Source organism: Notolabrus celidotus, chromosome 2 (genome assembly GCF_009762535.1).
Source record: "Notolabrus celidotus isolate fNotCel1 chromosome 2, fNotCel1.pri, whole genome shotgun sequence".
In the NCBI taxonomy this organism is placed as follows: domain Eukaryota; kingdom Metazoa; phylum Chordata; class Actinopteri; order Labriformes; family Labridae; genus Notolabrus; species Notolabrus celidotus.
Window position 1 is genome coordinate 25,307,509 of NC_048273.1, and position 20,573 is coordinate 25,328,081.

A 20,573-nucleotide genomic window follows, 5' to 3' on the forward strand; every position below is an offset into this window, starting at 1 on the left:
AAGTAAAAGCGTCCAACGCTAGCTGAGACAAATTAGAGTCTACAATACTGAGAATTAAAATTCAAAGAGACATTTAAAAAGTCTGATCTGTTATCCATCATGTAACATGAGCTGTTCAGTTAATCTTCTGTGGATTAGATTACACTCTCTGTGTACATTTATTTTTTAAATCTCAGATGAATCAACCTTCTTTGGATACACTAATCAGGGTGCGAAAACGTAACATTTCTTTATTGGAAATGAGAGTCCTAACTACAAGTTTTTATTAGAGTTCCATATATCTAACATTTTTATCATGTGTCTATCAGATTACCAATGCTGTGGTGTGATTAGATTAATTCACCGTAACATGAATGACAATGCATGTATGACTTCTTGGAGATTATTTTTTATCTGCTCCAGGAGGCCATAAAGAAATGGTGTAAGGACATTATCAAAATAAACATGAAAAGGTGCCACATCGACCTTGACACTGAGGCCAAAGCAACCCCTGCAACAGAGCTCATCTATGATGGTGCCTCACTATACAACAATAGACTGATACAGACTGATCCTCCATCAACAATGGACCAAGATAAAGGACGGTAATACTCTACCTCAACCACTTGATAATGAATCAAAGATAATCTGATATCTCTGCTTCTATAAATTGTAATATAAAGTTAGCAGATATTATTTCATGATGTTAGAACCCACAGCTTTGTAAATCCTTCCATGAAAGAACACCTGAGAGATATTAAAAATGACAAAGCATTAATCTTTAAGGAGTTAGCGAAGACTGTTGCTTGCATCACAGATTGTAACAAAAGCTGATGTTTTTAAACTGTGTGCCCCAAAGCTTCAGTGTAATAAGGATAGCAGGAGCTTAGTTAAAGTACCAGCACTGATCAGCTGGAGCAGCAGCAGCTTTGACCAGGTAATCGAGGAAGTTTAGCTACTAAACGTGCAAAAGAAGTGATGACTGGTGCGAGCAGTGTTGCAGCTTGAAACTACTGTACAGTAACAGAAATGTGGTGAACAGTATGTAAAGCTGTGTTTACTTTGTCAGGTTTAAATGACTCATCACAGCCTGAATTGAGTTTGTGAAAGCATGTGTTGAAGAAAAGTGGTGAAAGTGTTTTAAGGTGAAGCTGAAGGCAGCTGCGGGCTCATGGCAGTATAAAGCATGTCACAAAGAGGAAAGGCTGACATACAGAAGCTTGGTAAATGCTTAAAATCTGCCTTCACATGAGACTTCGTCAGCTGTAAACATAAGTCCTGTTATAAAGAAGAGCATTTTCAATATACAGATGTTAATTAATTTACCTGCTGTGCTTTTTAGCATTACTCAAGTTACCTTTATGAGTCAAATGGATCTCAGTAACAGGTCGAAACACAACCATAAGATCCAGACACAGGAAATGACCCGACTGCTTTATATGTACAGTATATGTATGGCCTCAATACTGTATGTTGCCTGGCAACCAAAAATAATTGCATCTATTATAGGGCGTAAAAAACCACGACACACCTCTGCAGAGGCTCAGGCAGAGGCTGCATGCTCACCTGAGCCAAACCTCAGCCTGTGATTGACAACTCTGCAGAGGAGTTACAATGGAAACAATCAGCAGCCATGACAGTTGGAGCAGTTTCGTAACTTACCTGCAGCTTTTTGTCGAAACAACCCTGACAGCTTCAAACCACGTCTCTCTTTCTCTTTCAAATGCTGCACTTTCTACTCTTCGTTTTTTAACCTCTCAATAAACATCTTCCACGACCACAGACAAACTCACCGTCTCCTCTGCAGCCACAGGGTTTTGTGTCCCAAACGACCACGGACAAGTGCACACATATACACACAGAAACACACACACACAAACACACACACTTATGCCATGTGCGAAGCACACCTGCGTTTTGACCTGCTCCCTGGTTGCTAACTCCTGTCCCAAGGGGCTGGAGAGATAAATGAGCTCATGTCAGACACACACACTGACAGGGATAATGATGAATAACATATATATTAGCACACAGCCTGAGGACTCTGACACACAGCCACACACACACATATGCGCACACACATGCTCACACAAACCCCAGCATGAAGCTTTCTTGTGCATAAACAGCAAACCACGACAGAGCAAGAGTCTGAGTCAGCTAGAAAATGCACGTGCGTGCGCGCACACACACACACACACACACACACACACACACACACACACACACACACACACACACACACACACACACACACACACACACACACACACACACACACACACACACACACACTTGATGACAGGTATTTCCACTTCAGGAGAGCCACAATGCTGAGCTGTGAGCTCGGTGTCAGTCCCTTCCTGTCTGAAGGGGTCAGAGGTTAAACAGTCTTCAGTCTCTTTAAGCCTGGCCATAGAAACACAGACGGTGAGACAGAGCAGAGGAATCACCCGCTGTCACTGAACCGTGCTTCTCTTATTCACCCTCTTCTTCTTCTTCTTCTTCTGAGCTAGATGTTCCCATCGAATAGATTCTGCTGTCTATCAACAAGTAACACACTTTATTATTCCAAAAAGCTCTTCCGACACAAACCGACTCATTTCCTCTCCGATGTGTCCCGATTATCCGGGTCTCAGTAGCAGTTTTCAGGGTGGATTCAGGGTTAAAACTCTGAATGTATGAGGTGTAAAGAATACAGGCCCAGGTGTGTGACCGCTGCTTCCATCGGCTCAGCAGTCAGTCAGCACTGCCTCCTCACTAATCCTCCGCCATCACTCATCTGGATCTCAGCTCTAATCTCGCCAGGGCCAAAGCTCAACAGAGGGACGCTCCTGGCTTTAAACTGAGAACCTGATGGCTAATCCTGGCCACAACACCCCTGGGTAACTCGACACCCTCACTGGGGAGCAGCCACGATAAACCGAGGCCACAGCGATGAGAGAAAGACCTCCTGAATATCAGTGACACTTCACACCTTCAGAGAGATGGAGGAATAATATGATTGCTCATTTTAGGTTTGGATGGCCACCACTGTTATAAACACAGGAGCAGTTGATTTGAAAAGGACAAATGAAGAAAAAGGCAGATGTTTTCTCCAGAGCGAGACACACACACCTCTCACACACACACCCTCGCTTAAAGGTTTTTAGGTTGTTTGTCTGGAAACGAGCACCCATGTGATACCAACGGGCAGGATGCCGTTAGTCTTAAAGGAGGCGGGCTGGCTTGTTTCCAGAGGTTTAAAAGCATACAATAAGCAGTCTGAGGCTGTCAGCTGGACCCCATAAGGCTGATAAGTGTATGGTCCCAGACACAATGACCGGTGATCAGATACACGCAGAGAAAACATGCTACATTCATGCTAAGGTCAGGTAAATGGAACAGGAAACATGTGCATCATGAATTATACTGAACCATATGAATTGCATATTATTCAAGTGGACAAGCTACACTCTGCAGCAGCAAATGTTTGTTATTGTGGTGTGCATTCTCATCAATTAGAGAGCAAAGATTCAGAGATGGACTACGAGATCTTCCAGCATCCTTCTCGAAGTAAACAGCAAAAATAAACGTGTCCCTTCAAAGACGCCTACAAGTTTTGACAACACTGACAAAAACTGTGTTCAACAAACCTCATAATGTGCATATCTTTTATAATACTCAAAATGGTTGAGTCCATTGCTGATGGAGGACATAGATACCAAAATCAGACCCTATGTGTGACTTTAATAAATATAAAAGACACAGTGAAACAGAGGAGGAAACCAGACTTACCACTTCAGTAGGACGGAAGTACTTTGCGTCAACTTTCACATGAATCACCCCGCTCTCCTGGCACCGCCCAACCTCCTTCTCATCCTTCCCTTCCCACCTGGAAAGAGACAAATCTTAGCAGGAGCATTTCCCTACAGCTGCACGGAGGCTCAGCTGGTGTTCTTACACTCTCTGATTATTTCTGGTGAAGTTTGTTTTGTTTAACGTCTCGGGCAGACAAAACATGTCACCTGCATGTCACTGAGGAACAGTCTCACACACCTTCACCAATGTGTCCGTGTCTTCCAGAGCAGATGGAGGTGAATGAGAGGGGACTCAGAGGAGGGGGATGACATTCAAAAGAGTGTAGGATAATTTTTTGTCCTTTCTTTCTTTTAGAGGAACTGAAACATAATTGGCTTTATCTGAATATATGTAGAAAAACTTTTGATTTAAAGCCCTATCTCAGGTGAAGTAATCTACTCTTCATCTTTAAAGGGCTCACTCACATTACAGTTGCTTCTACGACACACTGAGATCAGATCACGTAACCATATTTAGGGGTGATGTGGGACACTTCTTTCAGCTAAAGGTATTGAAATATGTATTGGGCACCTTCAAAGTCGGATTTTCACAAAGTTCTTTGACAGACAAAGCAAAGGCAGGAACTGGGGAAGATGACAGAATTAAGTTGTAAAAGTCAGACCAAAAAGAGAGAAGTCCAGAAAACTTCAAACAAGGTAAGAAAAAACAAAAGCAAAAAGCAAACAAGAATAAATGCAGAGTAAAGGAATTTAAGTGATCGGATGTGCAGATTATAACAGGCAATTAAAAAAATAAAGATAAAGCAAATAAAGAGATGAAAAGAAGCAATAAATGAGGACAAAAGATAAGATGCCAGCATTTCATCAGAGGTAACAGATAAAAACATCTAAAATTAAAATGATTAAAAGATAAATTGAAGAGTAAAACAATGGATGGTAAGAATAGGAAATCAGAAGAGGTCAAATACTTTTAATTAAATTACTTTTGATTGAACGCTTCTCCTCTGTCTTCTGGGACTTACTCATTAATGTGAGGTGGATATAATACAGTTCATACAGTGACGTGTTGATTTAGTTAGGGACAGTGCAAAATAGTCTTCAGTCTGGGTCTTACCTCACAGGGTGGATGAGAGAGCAAAGTTAAGATGTTTTATGGATCAGAATGGGGTACATAATACAGATCTGTGTGTTTGACACTTTGAACAGGGACTACACTCTGCAGCTCGGTTCATAGACTTCTTTGATACATTTACAGAACTATGTTTGCATGGTTGATATTTCAGTCCCCTTTTAAATGCTTCCTCTCTCTCTTTTTCTTTGATGTGAGTCTGCGTCAAACTACTTCATCATGAATGGTTTTCATATTGAAAGGACACATGTTGATTTGCATGATCACTGACGCAGCAATCTAATGTAAGTGTGACCTGACGCTGTGCACATGTGATAGGATCACTCAGTTTGCATTTTAATAGCATGTGTAAATACGACCTGTTAGTGCATAATGTGGCATCAGACGTCATTCAGTTCAAACCATGCACAAAGTTATCAATCCCATGTTCTGATTTTGATGGATACTTTAGTATGACAGTAACACGTTAAACATGTGTGCAGCCTGGAGTAATGTCGTCTTTGCGTTTATTTGTTTGTGCACTCACACAATGGTCTTCCCGATGTGTTTGAAGGCCTCCTCCACAAACTCCCTCACGCTGTGCACCTCCCCCGTCGCTATGACGAAATCCTCTGGCTCCTCCTCTTGCAGCATCAGCCACATGGCCTGAAAGACAACATAGAGAGAGACAGAGACAGGGAGGTCAAACCACAGAGTGATCATAGAGATGGTTTAGCTTTCTGCACTGAACACTGCCAAGCTCGGTCCTGACAGACAGGAAGTGAACCTGCGACCTCTGAGCGGGGCACTCGCCTGTACCTCTGTCCTGACGTCACCACCGGGGCTCATGGGACGAATACCGTGGGAAAGGAGGACACAGCACTCCCAAAAGTCCACTTTGTTGCTGGCACATGCAAAAATGCACACGTGGCCATAAATGCATGCTAACAGATTTGCACACAATCGTCATGCTTGAACAGCTTTAAATGGTGACCTGTGTCCACTATTTCCAACTACACAGTGCAAACAGTATTATTATTATCATCCTATACACCCCAGTGAAAGCTGATATTCTGAGTCCAATAATGGACCCAGCACTATATTAAACAGGCAGCGTGGGCGTGTGTGCGCGGTGCCATAATATTTATGATGAACCAGAGCCAGCAGGTCAGAGCTGCTGACCTCTGGCACGTCTAGCCTGATTAAGGGGATTCGTTGGGGACACAAGGACAGATGGACGCTCACATCTGCCTTTAAAAAGACAGACAAGACTCAAGTATACACAAGTGTTATATCATATTTGCAATTCTCTTACATCAGGCTGTCAAAATGAGTCCCTCAAGACTCAAGCTGCCCTAAAATGCTGCATTGTGTGTGACGTGATGAGAACAAGAAAAAGGGATCAATACTTCTGTAGTTTGGTAGCCTTCTATGTAGTTTCTAAAAGAAGCCAATGTTTTTCTTCTTTACCATACACCATCATAGTCCCCTGTTTCCTCACAGGCCTGCTTGGGGTACTTTAAGTCTCCAAGAGCAGTATGGGAGGTAGAGCCTTCACCTATCAGGCACTTCTCCTTCAGAATCAAATACCAGTCAAGGTCTTGGAGGCAGTCACCCTCTCTACTTCTAGGAGTGAGTTTTGAACTTTCCTTTTTGATAAAGATTAAACGGTTCAGGCTTGGACCAGCTCTTAGTTATGCTGCTATAGGCTTAGACTGTAGAGGGACTTCACACCCTCTTCTCTTTATAGTTAATCTTTATGCACTCATGTTCTGTGCATGCACTTTATATCCTCCTCATAACTTTCGTACTCCGCGTCACACATGTTCGTGTGGCTTGTTGTTGCAGATGCCTGGCGTAGTTGACCAAATTAAATCCTGCTGTAATTACTACTATTACAAGTCAAGCTTGTTTTATTAATTATATAGGTGTCAAAGTAATCTCTAATAACTGTAATAACAGTGATGAGTTAATTTCATAGTTACTAATTGTACTTAAAACTGACTGTCTACTTGTCTGTTTATCTAACTGGGTCCAGAATCACAGTCTACCAGTCAGTCTGGTTCAACTCAAGGTGTCTGCCTGTATATCCCTGCTACTGTTTCCATATGCCATCTCATCAGCAGATTAATATTAGGTCTCTCTAAATAATGGATCAAGGAGCATTGTCTGGACCTGGTCTTTTTATAAAGTCTCATGTGATCCCTTTTGTTATGATTTGGTTCCACATACAGATGAGTTGATTATTTTGACATTTATTGGTATTGGTAGTTTTGTTTATTGAGGTTTTTGAAATGATATTTGCACAAGAAGGAAACACATTTCCATTCAAATGAAAAAGCCTCTTTGCATTGGTTTGTGTTGTGGTCATGAAAATGCATATTTTTCTGTGACTTCTCTGTGTTACCTCCTTAATATGTCAACCAAAAGTCCATCATTTAAAAACATGACAAAATAACGCGGGCAAGTCGAGTCCTGCGTGCCAGGTCCAATTTCTGAAAAGAGGTCTTAATAATTATACCTTTAGGTGCACTTTGTATAATATTGTATAATTGATCAAATTAATTGTAAAAGAGATGTGTGACACAGACATTTTGCAAAAATAAACACCTCATAAAGGAAAAGTAAATCTTTCAGCTTTTCTTTCTAAAAGGAAATTATCATGCATAAAAGTTCCAGCCACATTACTGACTAGTTATGCTCCAGCCTGTCGTTCATTTGGCCGGCCTCACCCAAGTCCAATCTCTCCTCTGCTGTTGTGTGTTACAGAGCTGCTTTCTTCTGTGTCTTTACTCATGTGACTGAAACACTTTGCCTGTCCCTCTCTCTCTGAGGATCACATCAGCTCTGTTTATGCGCTCTACTTGGACGAGTTTTGAACAACGTGTGTTTTTCCTGTACGTCTTCCATCCAGCCACATCAGGATGTTTTATGTGATACAGCTGGATAGAGCAGACTCTGGCTTTCTCCTTGTACTCATTTAGCAGATTCTGTGTTCTCTCTGCATAATTACTCATGTGTGTCTTTCTCTCTCACACACACACCCAAAAACAACTAAAGAGGTCCCAGAAGAAGCTCCTGGAAGCTCCAAAGTTTGTTACACCTAACTAAAAAAGCATGTGACAGAAATACTGATGTTTTTATTCATTATATTATTTATTGTATTCATGATACTGAAAGTTTTGAATTATTTCTGATCAAATAAATGCTCTGCCAGTTAAAATGTGTTTGCTATAAGTAATGTTAGTGTATCATCAATACATTAGGATAAAAGCTCTGAGAAACAAACTGAATTGAATGCAATTTAGGGAATTTGTTTTTGTGATGCTTTTTCATTAAGCTGTTGATAACGTTTGGGAAATCTGACCTGACAGCCAGACCAAACAGAGAGTCAAAGGAGGGATCATGAGTACATGTATAGGTTTTCATGGTCTTATGGTATTCAGATATAAAGAATGCAAAAGTAGAAGGTCAAAGTGTGGGTTTTGCAAGAAAGAAAATCCCCCTCTAGAATGTGTTCATTGGACTTTCAATCTTGAATTCCATGTGTGTAGGTACAACTTTGATGGGGCAGATAAGCCAAAATAAGAAGCTTTTATCTTTAGAAATAATGCGTTTTGATAACAAACCGCTGTGAAATGCTAACTTGATTATCATCACAGTAAGTGTCAGACAAATCCCGCACCTGATTTTTGTCCGAAAAGATGCAAAAGTCACCAATCAAAAAATGAAGTTGTGAAGGCTGTGTGTTCTCACTGTGGTATTGAATAAGCATATGTCTGCTCTGAAACACACTCACACACACACTCACACACTCACACAAACACACACACACAAACACACACACACTCCAGCAGTGATGGAATGCTCCTCCTCAGGGAGGTGAGGCCGTCCTATCTCAGGATCGTTCTGGGTCACCTGACCGCTCAGCACTGATGGCTCCCCTGAGCCTGACCTCTCACCCTGCGGCCCCTGATGAACACACCAGATTCTCACACGGCCACATGAGCCAATAATAGCACTGGAGGTGTATGACTGACAGCGTAACAAACGAATCGAAGCGTGTTTCCACTGTCGGAGAGCCTTCGGAGTCTGTGTTTCCAATTGTTTCCACATTTTGTGCTTGTTAAACTGAGGAGAATTGAATTATCTTACAAACCACATTTGTCTTTCTGTCAATTCTTTACTCATACAGGGTCTGTTCAATTTTCTAATTGAACTTACAAAAGGTTTACACTCAGTGTTGGTATCAAACATTTCTTCTGTGTTAAAACATTTACTAAGTATTTTTTTTAGATATTGTTATAATCCTTTCCATACGTGTCCAAAGGATGATGCCATTACAGAGCATGTGCAAATAAGTGAGGTGAATAAATGAGTGTCTTAGTTGAAGATACTTCTGGCAAACTAATCTGGACCTCCATCCTCTGCAGCCAGCTGACCCTCCATCCTCCATCCAAAAGGTTTACACTCAGTGTTGGTATCAAACAACTGGATTCAGCATTTCTTCTGTGTTAAAACATTTACTAAGTTTTTTTTTTAAATATTATTTTAAAAGATGTTTGTTTTTTTGCATTTCACAGGCACTTTGGGACGCATTGCATGACATTTCTGCTTTGAAAAAAATAAAGATTTGCAGTTTTCCCTCATAATCTATGATGTTCATTGTAAGGAAGCAATAAGCACTTTGTAGAAATTGTGTTTGAGATCATTTTGCTGCTTTTTTTTTTATCAAATGATTAAGCAAGAAATAACTTAATGAATGAAAAATATCTCCAGTTGCAGTCTGACATATTACACTATAATATTTACCAGAACATAAATAATCGTAAGTGTAGATCTAGCCTGAGAATTTCATCAAAAGGTGATTCACGTTCTGCCATTTTCAAATAATTTCCCTTGTGGATGTGAGTGAGATTATTTACCACGAGAAACGGCAAAACATCAAACACTGACATCTACACTGTAATACTGTTTTGATCCCCTGACTGGCTGATTATTTGAACTTGTAATGAAGCTTTTCTTTTTCTCGCAGACCTAGCTGATGAATGTGCGGCCTGCAGTAAACTGGATGGCTGTGATGATGGGAGTTGGGAACGCGGCTCGGCTTCTCTCGCAGCCAGAGAAAATGTTTACAGCAGGAGCTGAGTGATATGGCCTCTGCTGATTCTAAACCAGGAAACGTGATAAATAATAAGTTGTGTATTTTGCAGCTCAGGGTAATGGGAATTAAGCTGAGAGTAATCATGGGAGAGCACTCAGTACCATTCACAGATAAATTCAAGGCTGCAAATATCCCTGCATTCAACTCTCCCTCCTTTCACCTCCTCCTTTTTCCCCTCTTTCCCCCTCTCCTCCTTCCCTCCCTCAGGATTGCTCTGCTTCATTAGCTATCTGATAAACAGCTCAGAGGTTCAGCCCCTCACACTGAACCCGCACCTTCCTGTTCACATGGCCACAGGATGACCCCCATCACACACCCGGCTCTCGACTCCAGCTAAGAGACGCACGCTGACCCCTGCAACCACCCACAACCCCTTCACCTGAGTTATACTCTGACACACACACAAGGGGAAACTTGGTGACCAGAGTTCAAATGCTCTGTTTTGTTCAGAGAAAGGAAAAACATGTAAAGAGTGTCTGAAGTTTGAGGTTCAGAGGAGAACATTTTGAAACCTATATTAAATATTTCTGCTTTTTGCCATCTTTGTCAAACTGCTCCTCAGAGTCAGGACATTTTGGTCTGGTAACAAACATTTACATTTCTTTAGCTTCTGTGTTCATTTACTGAGGAAAAGCTTGACAAGTCTTTTGGCCTTTACCTTTATTCACTGGCATCTACCATAAAAGTTCAAAAGAGATTGTTTATTAGGTTTTTTTTGTAGCAACAATTGTCTCATCTTTGTCCGGGTATACTGAATTTTTTTATTGGTCAATTTTTTTTTGTCAGATAAACTCCTGTGTTGACACTTTGGCCATGCCCACAATGTTTAAAATATAATAAAGACACATTTATCTAACAACACCTAGATTAAGAATCTGCCATATTTATAATGCACCAGCATGAAGGGATGTTTGTGTTGGATTTGCAGGATTTTCTCACGAATTGGATGATGTATCTTGATGAAACGGCATCATTTATCTTAGACAATCTATCAACTGAATTTAAGAAACGTATTATTTTCTGAAATGATACACAAATTTGATGATTTTAACCACAAGTACAGGCTGAAGTAGAAATAAATATCCATCATCTACTTATTTCAGTTTTGCTAATTTAAGATTCATTTGTTTACTTTCATAGAGAGGAAGAAAACAAGAATCGAGGGGAGGAGATGATAAATAGACAAAGCGTCTTTCAGAGGAGGTCCGGCAATGTTAGACTTCAGTCGAATAACACACACCAAACACTAGTATTTAAAAAAAATAAAGTATAATAGTTGTATTAATAACTGACTCAGAAGTCTCAATAAGGATGAATAAGAATAAATTGTGATTAAGTCCTTTTTGAGCCGGTACAGATGAAAGTCATCGGCTGAAACCGCCGTCAGCTGAGGAACCCTGTTACAGCATGAGTTTATGAGCAATCATATCTTACATGTGTGTCTTTTTCCTCTTAAAAATAAAGTCCTGCCTTTAATCACAGACTTTAAAAAACAATCTAAAACTTGTAATCACATCAAGTCAAAGCAAGAGGCAATTCCTCAAAATTCAGCAAATCTGAGGACGCATATTAAGGTGAATTCAGAAAGTGTTTCTTTAAAACAGTAGGAGTTTCATGGTTTCAGTATTCAGCTGTGGGTTGTTGTTTTTTTTTTTGGAAAGTGTATTATATTTAATCCTTTCCATATGCCTCCGTCAGAAAGAGCACTGATAGAGCACAACCAAAGGCTGAGGGAAAATCCCTGGTACAAACCGAGAGCAGCCTGCTGACTCAGAATCCTACTGTATAGGTCACACAGTGCATTCTCACCACTGTGATGCACTCGGCTGCAGGCCAAGAACTACGCTTATGCATACAATCTGCTTGTTCTGATGCCTTTAAAGAGCATGTGCAAATAGGTGAGGTGAATAAATGAGTGTCTTAGTCGAAGATACTTCTGGCAAACTAATCTGGACCTCCCTCCTCTGCAGCCAGCTGACCCTCCATCTCCCCCCCGTGTCTCCTCGCTACCCTCCCAGCATCCCAGGCAGCCGCGGCCCCTCAGTCCTCCGTCTCTTGCTCCCTGACTACAGCTGACATGTGGAATGGCTCACAGTAAACACTTAATGGAGCAGCTATTACTGCTGCAGAAAGTCATCAGCCCCAATCACGGCCTGCTAATGCCATTAACCCCGGGCGTTCACACACACATGTGCTTAAACTGCTGCATGTGGACACAGGTATCCACATGCTGACAAATGCACAAAACATACACACACACACACTGTCTGCCTGAGGCACACATGCAAAAATACGACAAAGCAGTGTTTATATCAGCTCAAACTACACTCAGGGATCCAATTAAATTCTCTCATAAATATAATCAAGCTGAGCAAAGCCGTTCAACTTCTCTGACAACTCCAAAAAATACAACTTTTAGAGATCTTTGATAAATTACAAGCAAAACAAGACAAAGTAGGGAGACACAGCTTAGGATTTGTGAATGTTCTGATTTGATTGTTATCTTAAATTGTATCCTTTTAATGAGGTGATAGATTATTGAACTATGGGTACTTAACATGTATCGTTCACTGGAAATATTTCAGTGTTTTTATCAATGATTTTGTTAAAATCTACAAAAATGAAACAATATATACACATAATGTATTCTTAATCATCACATTATGCGTATCTATGATTTAACCATGCATGGGAAAATTATAAACTATGTTTTTGTTAGAAATGGCCTCTGAAACTATGTTTATTTTGTCACTGCATCCATGCAAATAGACCCTATAATAACACATAAATCTTGTTTTAATGTTTTTTCATATTTCTCACGATTTATGAGATTATTTTGAGCCATAATCATTCAAAATGTATTTTTGTCTACAACATAAGCGTGCTCTGAATGTGTGAAGTAACCTGATTAAAAGAGTAATGGTCACCTTTTAATTATAATAACTTAAAACCACCTGAGTCTGCTAAATCAGTGCTGTGTTCACCAGCAGACACGTTCTTGTGTCCTCGCAGGTTTTGTCAGATTCTGTGATTTTTGGAGAAGCTGCAGCTTCATGTCTTCCCCTCTAGAGCTCGAGCAGAGCTGGCTTTTCCAGATCATTACCAGCTTAAGAGGTTCTCAGCTCTGTTCCACAACATGCTTGCACAGCTGCCAGACAAGAATGTTGAAGCCTGAAAAATAAGAAGAAAAGTGCTCTTATTTTGGCGGGGGCCAGAGGGAAGCCTTGAATCGGAGCAGACGCAGCAGCCCCCTGCCTCATACCTCTGATAATAAGATTAATGAGCTGCCCTCACAGCTGTGATACGAGACAGACATGTGGACGTTCACATAGGCAGACGCGAGAGAGTCACTGATTCACGTCACATCTGGACTCAAGCTTTTTCCCGCTCATGTACGTCATGTGGTGTCGTTATCAGCTGGTTTTTAGGGAACCACATCCATCAAGGCCACTACTTCCCTGATACATTGGCAATCATCTGCAGCCATCTTGTACTGAGATTGGGCAAATAGTATTGAAATTACAAATCCAGAATGACCTAGGCTCCACGACTGATACCAAAGATAACCTCCTGCTGCTGCTGATGTTTACCTATGACTATATTAAACCTCTAATTCATCACATTTCTAATTATATAACGCTCCTTTTTTTTATTACAATTCAGAGAATGACTAAGGTCATGGGTTACTCCCACGTCTCCGACACAGATCTCCTTCCTAACCAAAGTTTAAGTGTTTAAAACTTGGCCGGTGATCAAATGCCAAGATTCAAGTGTGCTCTTGTTATGTAACTGATTCTGGTATTTTCTGGTATACTATATTAAGATCACACTGTGCAGAATAATGCAAGAAAAAAAAACATATTGCATTAGATACAAAGTTGTTCTCACAGCTTTCATCAATCTGAAAAAACATTTTTACATCTCACAAGATAAGTTTGGAATAACCAGGGATGTGCTGATGCCAGTTTTTCAGTGCGTATAGCAGCTGATACTGAGCACTGACCAGTGACAGCCTTATAAATAAGAGCTGCGTGCTTTGACTTAAGCATGTATAGATGTGATGATGGCTCTTATTGGGAAATTCCTGCCTCACGTTTACACTTTTATTTTCTAACTCTTTTCTCTGAGAGTGATCACACACAGGATCATGGAGAGAAAAAAACTTTTGCATGCATGTTTTTATCATTTCAAAGAACATTTTTGCAACCTTCAAATCTTACTACGTTGCCATTGTGAGTTGGGTTTAATCTGTTGTGCAGTGATGCAGTGATTGATCGTCCAGCAGCAACAGAGCTGTGCTGTCTTTCACCATCATCCTCATTTCTCCGCGATGAGTTCACCACCATCACTTTTTGGCAGTCTCTTTGTGGTATCATGGCCCTGAGGGGTTTTAAGATTTAAGTGCTCTCCTAAAGAGACATAAAAGTTTATTTGTCTTCTCATTTAATCTTTATTTATATACAGCAGAAATGAAAATGCCCTTCATTTGTTCTGTCATACTTTAGTACAATATTTTTGGGGCGTTAGCTAACCACAATGCAAGCTTCCAGGGAGAAAAGGCGGTACTGACGCCGCCTGTATCACACAGTTTACATTCACAGCCATTTGACAGGTGGTATGTTTGTCACCTGATCTAACAGAGTGTGTAGGAACAGACTGACAACACATTGTGTGTGTCTGTCTGTGTGTTAAACAGCATTCCATAACAGTGCAGGATAATCCCAAACACGGGATTAGAGAAGAATGGACACGTCTGACAGTTTCCTGTGAAACTCTGCGCTCAAAGGATCCCTTTGTTCTTTGAACGTCTTCACTGTGATACACAGAACACACACCTATTCATACACACACCCTGCACCAGCCCTCTGGGCTCTGACAAGGTGTGTGTGTAACTCAATCGATGCACAAAGTGGCATCTCATCAAGGTGCAGATCACATAACATCTCCACAGCAGTGCCAACACAGCACTGACACACAATCAGTCTCAGTGTAAACATTTTGACACAGCAGAGGAGGACAGACAACTCCACACACGTTTGCATGATTGTTTCTGTTTCCTGCAGCTTTAGACTGATGCACGGTATCAGACCTGACGTGTTCATATCAAGCACAACAAATATCACTGGAAGCACGCCTGAAAAACAGCATTTACCTGCACAACAGCTGTACCTTTGATCCATACCTTTATGAGGATATTTATAGGCACAATGAACAGTTTGAAAAATGCTGGATGTTGTAGAATGTTTATGCCACTTTTGTGCTATTAACTTTATTTGCAGGCAAGGGTACCGGAAAGTAGGTCTGCAGCTAACGACTATTTTCAATGATGATTAATCTGCCCCTCACTTTCCAAACTAATTGATTACTTTTAGGTGCTCAAGATGTTAAAAAATAGGAGTAAGTGCTTATTACAGGTTCTAGAAATGTTTTCAAAGTGCTTTATTTGCTAACCAAAAGTCTATGACATGGAAATGTATCCTTAAGTCCTGCCTCTGACAAGGCCATATAGTCAATCATGGTTTAGGATTTTGGGGTGCCCACTGGCACGGCCACTCCCTGGCTCAGCCCCTGATGGCAGTGCAAAATCTTTGTTGTATTACTGGCACATTTTTTATGATATTTCACACAAACAAACAAACATGTTTGAAAGACTGCATCGCATATTAAATGACATGAGCAAGATGACAGAGGAAATCTTTAGTCAGCTGCAGAGATATCTGTGGACAAACTTTGGGACTCTACTGACAGAACATTTCCAAAACTTGTACATGTGAACATATTTTTACTGCAGGCATGTCTTTAAAGTCAGCATGATGAAAGATGAAAATTTCATGACTATTCCATGAAATTGTCGCTCCTGCCACATTACTCACAGGAACAATGTCAGAGACTTCTAGTGACTAAGTCCTGCCACCCTTTATAGATCAGTACAGAAACACCAGCTGGTAAAAATAATATTGTAATTCATCTAAATGGGCCAACACCCTTTCAACACGCAGCTGGAGGGTCCAGATATCGAGCTGGACATTAAAAAAGCTCTGAACTAGAGACTGGAGGGTTACATTCCTGGAGTTCCTGAGTTTCATCGAATGAGTTTTCCTTTCCAGCATATTTGATGAAACTTAACTCAGTTAAGTTCAAATACAAGATCCCTCCTCATATAAGGACTGGCCCTTTTTTTATTTCTCCCTCTTCATGCATTCTCCCACAATCCCTCATGGTCTTAGTGAGTCAGTAAAGGGCAGGGGTGGATATTTGGCAGTATCAGGAACCAGACCAGACCAAACCAGGGACAGATTTGATTAAACCAGGCCAGGACAAACTGGCGCGAGTCATACAATTCAGACGAAATCTACCACAAAAATACTGCTTTTCAATCTCGACTCTGCAGAAATACAAGCTGGAACCTTAATCATACACTTTGGGCTACATTTACACACAAATATTCACATGCATGCACACACATTGAGTGACATGCTAGTGAGCACAGCTAACTTTCCCAGGCCCCACCTCAGGGAGCACACATCATCCAAATGGCTGCTCTGGAGCTGTGATTTTTAGCAGAACTGCTCTTTTCCTTTTTTTTACAAACAAACCCTATTTTTAGAGATGTCTGAAATTATTAAACCCCCTCCCCCTCACCCACACCCACACACAGTCACATACACACATTCTCCTCCTCCTCTCCCCCTGACCCTCCTTCCCCTCTACTCTCCTCTCTCTTTTTGTGCTGTGACCAAAAAAGTCAGAGACTGTAGCCGTTTTTCCTCGTCAGACACAGACTGTCTGGACGTCGGGTTGAAGACAGACGGGGCTATATTTACAGTCTGACTTCACCCCAAACACACACACCGAAACACGTGCACACTCTGCTGTAACATGGTTGGGGATGACGCAGAGACGACCGCACCTCAGCGTTTTCTGTGTCACTCTGACCATGTTCTGCTGGCCTGGGCGAACAGCGTGGTGAACCTCAGAGGATGCTCTCTCACAGACAACAACAAGCCGTTACCCCGAAGAGGTCACGCGGTCTGACAAGAGGAGGGAGATCTCAGTCAGTCACAGTGAGCCCAGAACATTTGATTCACACAGTGCTGCTTCTGTGGGTCCCCGAAGGGCTTTAAATCAAGACTGAGTCTGACTGAGACAGCGTAGGCTGGAGACTCTAAAAATATACCAATATCTTTAAAATATGAGCTTAGCCACTCATTTCAGCCAAATCTTATCACTCATCAAACCCAGAATTAGCTGCATGTCATGTGGTAAGACGGACTGCCCAGGTGCCTTTGCCAGGACCAGAAAACAGAAAACTTTTGTGCTGTAGAATAAAAACATTGAAGAATGCATTTCTTTTAAGACTCCTTGCAAACACATTATGAAAAGTCTGTCGTTAACGGTTTGTCGGGGCAGGGGTGATGTAGCAGAGATTAGCATAGAGACAAATAACAGTGGAATTACTCAATTAAACTGCTCCAAACCTCAATTAATTACATGATAGATGTTGTTGTTGTTTAACATAGATCAAAGGTATAAAAAAATACCGCAGGAAGATAAGGGGCAATTTAGGTAAGTGGTGTAAGGTAAATGCTAGTTGGTCTTGAAGACTCAAGATATCTATAGAATTCATGAAGGCTGCTTTCAGGCACACTCTCTTGAGACACAGATGAAGTTATGTTAGGGCATATCTAATATCGCATATCTTCGGTTTGGAAGATGAGGTCTTTTTAGGGGGGCAGTCAAGCAGCAGTGAGAGTTGAGGTTCATCACCTTACAACATTATTACATCATTGTTGGTGTTTTTTATGAGACATGCCATCATTAACCCCTGGCTGTGGGGAGTACACCTGGAGATGGTCTGCATTGAATATCTCTAGTGATTAAAAAAAAATGTCTGTTTGCTTTGAGGCAGGAGTAACAGATTTCTATGGAGCATAATTTCAGTATAGAAAGAAAGACAACATTTTTTTCAGAGGGTTTGGCAGGAACATATGAGCACATTATCTCTGACCGGTATGATGCCAATCAACTCTGATCAGGTATGATGTTTATTCAACTTGAGCTTAACTCCAAACTTTAAGACAAAAATGGTTTCCATCACTCTCTTATTTAAACAAGATCCTTGTTTTGCATATTTTTAGGATTAATTCCCAACTTTTTATGACACTTAAAACAACTCCTAAATCAATTATTGTATTTTTAACTCAAAGTTTTCTGCATTTATATGAACAACCGTATTTTTCATCCTCAAAGATGTTCTCACATACTTTGCCTCATGGCAGCACTGTCACTCTGTGCCTGATTGGCGCTCCAGTGTTGTGTGTCTTCTGTTGCACCTGTTATTGTTCTCCCCAGAACAAAGACTTTGATGACCTCACCTAAATCCCAGCCCGACTCCAACCAGAGCTGATCTCTAATCAAAAGGAATAACTCAGAATACATGAGTGGCTGCATAGAGCCGTGGAGTATTCACGTACACACTAGGAGAACAATGAGAAACTGTTGCACCTCAGAGAAAGCCTTTTCAGTCTCATACTGCACAGGGAAAGTACTTGATGGGCTTGTTTCAAGGATTTGAAAAACAAACAGACAGGATGATCCTGTGTTGATGTCAGGAATCTCTCCGCTTGTGAAGATTCAACCGCAACAATGGCTTTGTTTGTGCAGGGAGAAAGGAAAGTTAGCCAGCTTGTTTCAGCGTTTTAACCGTTGTTTACTCCCGTTGACAGGACTTTTGTGAAAGAGTAGTGATCTAGATCCATGAGCAATAATGTCAGAGGGAAAAGTTATCACAACTGGCCTTTTTATGAATGATTCCTGAAACTTCAGTTCCTGTTTTCATCAGATATCTCAAGTTTTCAAGAAAGATCTTCTGTTTTACTCCAATCACTGCAGCTGCTTTTGAAAGCACAGAAACGTATTAATGGCTGCAACTTATTTATGACATTTCCAGCCTCAGAGTTTAAATAGCAACAACCCCCTTAGGTCTACCGCAAAAGCACAATAATATCTTACAGATCAGATAAATATGCAGACAGATATAACTGTCAAAAAAAATTCCTTCGCCCACCTAAATGAAAGTTCATACCATCCGTCAAGCCTGCACCCATTCCTTTGATACTATCAGCGTGTTTGTACATCTAAACATAGCCACATGCACGGGGAAGTCGACAGATTCATACAAACCCACACACTCAAACACACACTTGAACTGGACTGTGACCTCTGGCTGGATGAACAGTGAGTCCTCAGTAAACAATCTTTCCATGTTTTCACCAGGGGAAGGGAAGGGGTCCCATAAAGACTGTCATTCACTATTTAACCCCGAAACACACACTGCAGACTCAATCGACCATGCATGCACACACATACTGGGACACACACACACACTCACACAGAGGTTGGGCCCAGGTCCATGTAATGTGGACAGAGCTGCTGATTCTCTGAGCTTGGCGATAGCGTCATTTTTACACCGTGAGAACATGAGAAACACATTTCTCAAAGGAGCTCTCTCATTTGGTGTGGGTGTGTAGCCATTTTTAGGGGGAACTAGGGGACAGAAACACACACATGCACACACACACATGTACACACGGATACCAGTAAAGTTAGTTAAATATAGCAGCTACATACTAATCTGTTATAGCTGGGGTATAGGCCACATACATGGGCTAAAGAGGATGTGAGAGGTGTTTAAAATAGTCCCTCGGATATTTAGGACTTGATTTAACGTACTGTACATACCCAACTCTTGCATACTTATATAATACACACACACACACACACATCCTGAAGGGTATCGATAGCAGGGGACTGAGTGATCTCGAGCCAGAAAAGCACTTTATTTATTTAGCTCTCTTTGAAAAAGCAGGAAGAAAAACAAACATAAGCAGAAGGAGCAGAGCGACGTGAACTTTGCCTCTGAATTTAACGGACCCACTGACAGTTTCGATTTACTTAAACATCTCTCATGTTGCACTAGAAACTGCCTGTAGGATGCAATGATCTGAGGAGTGATAGAGAACATGCTTGGTGAATATGGAAGAACTATTATTGGACCTCATCAAGGTGGGACAGGGGTTGAACTCGCTCTATTCTACCTAATTCTGATGATAATAAAACTATTGGTTAACAAATAGAGAATTTACCCATAAGTGATTACCTCTAGAGCCTGCTGCAACAGCTCTGTATAAGTTGTGTCTTAAGTAAGGATGCAAAGAAGACACTAAACCACACGTTCAACAAGTTGGACTGTATCTTAAGCTGTGTCATCGTTTGGTTACATCATGCAGAATTAATGTCCTATGTCCAAACTAACAAAAATATCATAACAGAGATGAGGTTTTTACTCAATGTGACCAAACAGTTAAATGTTTTTTCATTAATGAGGTGTTTCTTTAATAACTGACTCATGCCTGATTGTCTCTGAACGGGCTAACAGCCGTAAACTCTTGTTACAAATAGGGATGTAAAAGTATGTAAATATGACAAAACCATAGACTGTATAAAATATGGACGTAGTATCCGT

The 20,573-nt window shown here is 40.9% G+C and overlaps 1 protein-coding gene across 1 annotated transcript in view; it reads right to left on the reverse strand.

The window, feature by feature from the left end:
* The window catches only part of gmds (GDP-mannose 4,6-dehydratase), a 172,450-nt gene that overhangs the window by 32,883 nt on the left and 118,994 nt on the right, over nt 1-20,573 (reverse strand). The window contains exons 8-9 of the mRNA XM_034676651.1: nt 5,432-5,550; nt 3,754-3,850 (exon numbers count right to left, since the gene is read on the reverse strand). Of these exons, the coding sequence (XP_034532542.1) occupies nt 3,754-3,850; nt 5,432-5,550 (216 nt within the window). The remainder of the gene's footprint in view (nt 1-3,753; nt 3,851-5,431; nt 5,551-20,573) is intronic.